Raw genomic sequence first — 6,356 nt, forward strand, 5'->3', positions numbered from 1 at the left:
CCCCCCCCTTGTGCAACCATGCGGTGAAACCCTTGCATTTGACCAAAGTTTAATCAGTCCGATTCGACCGGCAATGCATGCTTACCCACCCCCACCCCCACCCCCTCACACCCAAGTGCGGCATGAACCTGGCGTTTGACCGCAGCCTCATAGGGCCGGCTATGTACTTCGGGCTGCAGGGGGAGGGGCAGCCCCTGGGGCGCTACGATGACATGTGGGCCGGTTGGTGCAGCAAGGTGGGCAAAACATGGCCATATTGTGGACACCTGGGGCCAGAGGGCGCCGGCAAGCAATTGAGGGTTAGGGGAGGGGGTTGTGTCCATCATCACGACTCACCCACACATTGAACAACAACCGCCGACAACCGCCAGGTGGTCTGCGACCACCTGGGTCTGGGCGTGAAGACGGGCCTGCCCTACATATTCCACAGCAAGGCCTCAAACCCCTTCACAAACCTGAGGAAAGAGTACAAGGGCATCTTTTGGCAGGTGAACGGGCATCTCGATGGCTCTGTTTGATCAAACTCACCACTGTACTACCGGGATTATGTACTATATTATTACTATACCAGTACACACTTGATTACACAGCTGGTGAAAAGTTGGTTGATGAGTGTGGACAAGTGTGCCCTGCCCAGACCAATATTTGCAACCCTGCAACTCGCGCTTTGGCTCGTCCTGTGACAAGGCCGTATCCGTTTGAGCACGTTCGTGCGCAACCCCCATTGCTGACGTGGCAGGAGGAGATCGTCCCTTTCATCCAGAGCATGCAGCTGAGCCAGGAGGCCGCCAGTGTGGCAGACTGCTACCTAGAGATCAGCGAGAAGGTGGGGCCAGGGGTTGAGGGTGTGAAGTGAACGTGGTGGGGCCGACGGGGCGGGGCCGGGGCGTGTCAGCGTCTGAGGTGGGGGGCCGTCGGGTCAGGTGCCACTGGATGGTGCCGGGGATGGGACAAGCCGCCAGGCGTGTGGCCCACACACGAAGCCGGCATATGCATCTGCGCATATGCCAGATGCAAATGTGCATTGTTTGAGCGCGCACAAGCATCACATACAAACACACACACAGACACACACACACACACACACACACACACACACACACACACACACACACACACCGCATCAACAGGTGCGCAGCGAGCTGACCATCGACCCCTACTTTTTGAAGCTGGCTGATGCCATGGCCACCTGGATCCAATGCTGGGAGGCGCTCAACCCCACCCCGACCGCCACCCTGACCCCCGACCCCACCCCCGCACCTGCGGCCGGCGCCCCCGCCCCCGAGGTCGAGGCCGCGACGTGACGCGCGGCGCGGCGCGGCGGCGGGAACGGCAGCGGCGCCGTGTGTTCTGGGCGCGCAGGCCGGCGCCGCACGGGCCATGGGGTTGCTTCAGAAATTTGGTCATGATTCTTTACTGCGGGCTCGACAGGGGCCCGAAAGAGTTGACTTTGGCAGGGTTTTAGCGTGACACCCAAGGCTCCGCCTTCTCAGGGCCTTTCCCGAATTCAATTATTGTGATTGAGGGCCCAACAGCCTCACAAGCTCCAACATGTTGCTGTGACGACGCCCCAGCTTCAGCAGTTGCTGTGGCGGCAGTGCACGATAAAGCAGAGGGGAGAAGCCGCCCCCAAATGTCAGATTTGGGGCGCGCGAAGGTGTGATGCGCGGGCCATTTTTTATTACTTTTTGAATCGATTTGACACGTACCAGGCAGCCTTTGTATATTGCACAAAAACGGCGCAATGCCGCATTGAACTAGGCGGGATGCAGCACCGTTTGCGGTGCGGATGGTGTTGACTGTGCGTCTGCGGAGCCATTGCTGCCTACGCTCGCTCATCAAACGCCTCGTGCATGCTAGTTTGATTTCAGCCGCACCCGGCTGGGCGCCCCTTGGCGCCCCCCCCCCCCCCGCCCCCGAGGCCGCCGGCAGGAGAGCGGAGGTGCGTGACGCGAGGGCGGGGGACCTAGTTCGGCCGCGGGCCCACAATTCACCGCCCTGGAGTTTGTGAGACAGCGCGCGTACAGGCGGCCCCCTGGCTCCAGGGCATCGCAGCGCCGGGCTGCTTTTGGCTCCTGCCAGCTGGGGTTGGTGCTGGCCGGCGCACAGGAAAGAGAGCTGCTCTGGCCGCTGCCGAATGGCATACCCCATTTGGCTGCCTCTTATCCTGTTCTACACAGTAGCATGCACTTGTTCGCTCCTCCCTCAATCTGGGGGTTTCAGATCAAGTACTTGTATTGCCCGCTACACGTCAGCTCCCTCCTACCTGTGGGTTTGCCGCGGGTCTTTGAGAGGGGCAAGGGAGAGGCTAGGCGGGCCATCGCGCGGGGGCCGCGCTCGAGCCGATTTGTTTGCCGTGGCTGCGGCCTGGGTGTGCGCGGGCCGGCCTGCCTCGGGCAGCGCCGGCTGGACTCCGCTTACATGTGATGATTTTTGCGCCCCTCGCTGTGTAACTTGGATGCTCACGGGCTCATGTCGAGCGGCTTGGGGGGGCAGGTTTGAATCTGGACACTCTGCGGGGCTAGGTTTGAATGGTCTGTCGATTTTCCGGGTGGGGTTACATACGCAACACAACCTGCAGTGCACACAGCACACCCAAAAAAGCTGCCAGACAAAGCAGGGCGTGGTTCGTCAACCCGATCGGCCCACATACAGCACACACAGCGCCTGCCGAGAGTCCCCGCGTGTGCCGGCCCCAGCCGTCTAGCAAGGGCAACGGGAAGAATGGTTGGGCCGCAACACACACAGGCCTTCTGCGCAGAGGCTCCTGTGCAAGGCATGCCCCAGGTGTGTGTACTGCAAGCCATTGACATTGACATCCAGCTACAATTGGAACTGCAACCGCCCGCGCGTTGGTGGTATCGAGTTACTCGACGGCGCGCAGCAAGTCCCGCAGAGCCGCGTCGCGGCTGCTGCCCTTGTCCCCGCCCGGCCCCCCGGGGCGAGCCCGCAGCGCCAGGCTGCACGTCCCACCGCCGTCCTGCGCAGAGCCCGAGTCACCGCCGCCCAGTGCGGGCAGGCCCTCAAACGCGGCCACCATCAGTGCCTCCACAAAGGCGCTCCCAAACGCTTCTGCTAGGTCAGCCTCAGCTGCGGCATCCTGAGGGGTTGGGTTCGGGGACGGTGGTGGCGAAACTCTCAGGTGGGGCTTACTTGCAAACATCCTCACGCCTTCAGCTGACAGGATAATGGAGAGGGTGAGCACAAGAAGGGAATGATCCCCAGGCGTCACATGCAAGCAAACTTGTGTTGTCACCGTGGCTACCCTTGGGTGGCACGCATTCAACAGCCCCGCACCCTGGCAGCGGTCTCTCATCTCACCAGGTCCTGTCCAGTCAGCGCCTCCACCAGGATTGGTGACGTCACCGCCCCCACGCCCCCCGCGGCCAGCAGGCGCAGGACCGGCGCCGCGGCCGCAGAGCGGCGACCTGGGGGCAGCAAGAGCAGCAACTCAGCAGCCACCTCCTCCTCCTGCTGCTGCTGCTGCTGCTGCTGCTGCTGCTGCTGCTGCTGCTGCTGCTGCTGCTGCTGCTCAGCAATGGAAGAACCGCTACTGCCACCAGACGCAGCAACAAGCGCCCGCTCCTTAGCACCAGAAAGGAGCGGCGAGAGCAGTTTGACAGCTCCCGCCGCGTCGCCGGCCGCGGCCAGCACGGCGGCAGCTGCCGAGTAGATGCCGGCATCAGCTCCTGTGAGAACTGGCTGCAGGACGGCAACGCCTGCCGCTCGGGACGAGCGCGATGCAGCAGGAGCACCCCTGCGCTTGCCGCTGCCGCCTGGCGAGCCGCCACGCTGGGCAGCTGAGGGGCCCTGAGGCTGCTGCTGCTGCCCGCCCCGCAGCTCGCATGTGGTCAGCAGCCGCCGCGCAGCGGCCGCCGCGCCCACTGGAGCGCGGGGCGCCCACGGCACGAGGGCGCGCATGCCCTCTGCGGCCGCCTCTGAAGGCAGGGCGGCCACCTGACCCCCGGCTGACCACAGGCCGTCGCTGTCGAGCAGCAGTTTCTCAACCGCCCCCACTGCCGCCGCGGCCGCCTCACGTTCGTCGTGGTTGGCGCCATTGGCTGCGCTGCTGGTGAGCACGGCGAAGAATGCGGGCCATGCGATGGGGGCGCCGGGCACCCAGGTGGTGCCGGGGGGGCAAAGGGACTGGGCAAAGCGCAGGATGGCGGCAAAAGCTGCGGTTTGTGTGAAAAGGGAGCGAAGGGATTGGGGATGTTTGTGCAGGCTGTTGGCATAATGTTTGCAATGATTGCAACTCGAGGCGCTGCGCAGTGTTCAGCAGAGAGATATCATGGGCGAGCACATCGTATACACCATGAATCTGCCTCTTGTTGTCTCAAGGTGCCGATTGGCGGATGCACTGCAGCAACCCGCACTCAACAGCATCTGCACGCAAACCCCCACCTGCCGACCCGGTCGCCACCTCAGCCGGTGCATCGTGCGCGGCCGCCAGCGCCGCCTCCAGCAGGCCCCCCTCCAGCTCAGGCTGCCCTCCCGCCTGCCGGAACTCCTGGTACATCTGAACCGCCGCCTCCGACAGCCCCGCCGACGCGCACAGCAGCACCGCCAGCCGCCGCGCCGCCGCCTCGTCCTCCTGCCCGCAGCCGGAGGCAAACCGCAGCCAACGCCCCGGTGACGCCTTGGCTGCCTCGGCGCAGGCCACCGCGAGCCGCGTCCTCAAGTCGGCAGCAAGCTGCTCCACTGCCGCCCAGCCGGCTGCGAGGCGCGGCTGCGCCCGCGGATCCGTATCTGCGTCTGCTGCCGCCGTAACCGCCGCTACCGCGGCGCTTGCAGCAAGCCCATCCTTGCCTGGCACCAGTTGCGCTGCCAGCGCGGCCAGAAGTGCTCCGGCGAGCGGCGCGCCCTCAGGGGCGCCGCTGCCCCTGCTGCCACTGCTGCGCTCTGCCGCCTCGATCGCGGCGGCCGCGTCTGACAGCAGCTGCCCTTGAGCCAGAAGCCCCACCCATGAGCCGCCTGCGGAGCGGCCACTGCAAAGCGCGAGGACTTGCACCCAGGTGCCGGGCGGGAGCTGCCGGCCCGCCTGAGTAATCGCCTCTGCCAAGTCTGCAGCTTCCCCCAGCGCCGCCGCTGACCTGGTGCCCGCAAGAACACGCGAGCGCAGGTGCGATGCCAGCCCCGCATCGCTCAAGCTCAGCGCTGCTGCCGCCAAGCTGGTGCCCTCAGCTGCAGCCAGCAGACCCAGCACGCGCCCTGCCAGCGGGGCTAAGCCCACCGTCGCCGCTGCGTCGGCCGCCGCGCGCAGCACAGGGGCGGGCAAGCGCTGTGAGGGCAGCGCTTCCCAGATTGCAATCAGCTGGGCTAGCAGGCTGGTGCCTGCACTATCCCCTGCAGAATCTCCCGTGCCGCTGCCACCGGCCCGCTGCACCAGCTGCCACGCGGTCTCGTGCTTGCCTTCCGCCGCAAATGCCGCAAGCACGGCCCCCAAGCTGGCGGCGCCTACTGCGCAGAGGGGCAGGCCGCGGCCTTGGGTGCTGGTGACAAACTCGAATGCAGCAACCACGTCAGCGGCGTCGGTTGTGGTCTCCTCCACCACCAGCTCTAGCAGCGCCGCCGCCGCCGCACGAGCGCCGGCAGCGGCCGCCTGCGCCGCAGGCGCTCCTCCGCCGCGCGCCCGCGCCGCCTGTGAAGCCGGGGGCCAGCGTGCCGGTGCGCGCCAGATGCAGCAGGCCGAGGGCACACGGCGCGCGCAGCCCGGCGTCTGGCAGCAGTGCAGCGCAAGAAGCCAGGGCGCCCACAGCGCGGCCGCGGGACGTGGGCCCGAGTGCGCCGCGGCTCCATGCCACGCACAGCAGTACCGTGGCAACAGCGAGCCTGTCTGCAGCGCAGGCCCCGCAAATCAGCGCCTCCGCCAGCGGCTCGGCGGCGGTGGTATCATTGCACGTGCGGCGCAGCGCCAAGGCCAGCTGCGGCCCTGATATTGGCAATCGCATTAGGGCCTCAGCCACATCTTTGCTCAGTGCCGCGCCGAGCGATGCATACGTCGCTGCAATCTCCCTAACCATGTTGATTTGGCCACGCCGCCGCAGCTGCTGCTGCTGCTGCTCCTCCTGCTGCTGCTGCTCCTCCTGCTGCTGCTGCTGCTGCTCCTGCTGCTGCTGCTCCTGCTGCTGCTGCTGCTGCACCTGCTCCTGCTCCTGCTGCTGCACCTGCTCCTGCTGCTGCTGCTGCTGCTGCTGCTCAAGCCACTCCAAGAGCAGCTCGTTCAGGGTGGCCGTCGCCTGTGCCGCGGCTTCTGCATTTCTCCAGGCATGTACTGATACGCAGACTCTCTGCGCGCGAAACGCGCCCCCATCTTCCCTCGCGCGCCGCAGCACCGCCCCCACCGCCACTGGCGG

General features: G+C 65.7%; 2 protein-coding genes across 2 annotated transcripts in view; one reads left to right on the plus strand and one right to left on the minus strand.

Moving 5' to 3' along the window:
- Nucleotides 1-122: 122 nt before the first annotated feature.
- Nucleotides 123-1,304, plus strand: MNEG_5062 (reversibly glycosylatedpolypeptide/UDP-arabinopyranose mutase; the record flags this gene model as incomplete). Its single annotated transcript, XM_014046459.1, has 4 exons — nt 123-236; nt 372-488; nt 740-826; nt 1,131-1,304. 4 exons carry the CDS (start codon nt 123-125, stop codon nt 1,302-1,304), a joined length of 492 nt encoding a protein of 163 aa, XP_013901913.1.
- A 1,562-nt stretch (nt 1,305-2,866) lies between these two features.
- MNEG_5063 (hypothetical protein) overlaps nt 2,867-6,356 on the minus strand; it is a gene marked incomplete at both ends in the record, with an annotated part of 6,565 nt that continues 3,075 nt past the window's right edge. The window contains 5 exons of the mRNA XM_014046460.1: nt 2,867-3,100; nt 3,322-4,175; nt 4,405-4,594; nt 5,234-5,641; nt 6,021-6,239. Of these exons, the coding sequence (XP_013901914.1) occupies nt 2,867-3,100; nt 3,322-4,175; nt 4,405-4,594; nt 5,234-5,641; nt 6,021-6,239 (1,905 nt within the window). The remainder of the gene's footprint in view (nt 3,101-3,321; nt 4,176-4,404; nt 4,595-5,233; nt 5,642-6,020; nt 6,240-6,356) is intronic.

This window comes from Monoraphidium neglectum (assembly GCF_000611645.1).
Source record: "Monoraphidium neglectum strain SAG 48.87 unplaced genomic scaffold scaffold00736, whole genome shotgun sequence".
Lineage (NCBI taxonomy): Eukaryota > Viridiplantae > Chlorophyta > Chlorophyceae > Sphaeropleales > Selenastraceae > Monoraphidium > Monoraphidium neglectum.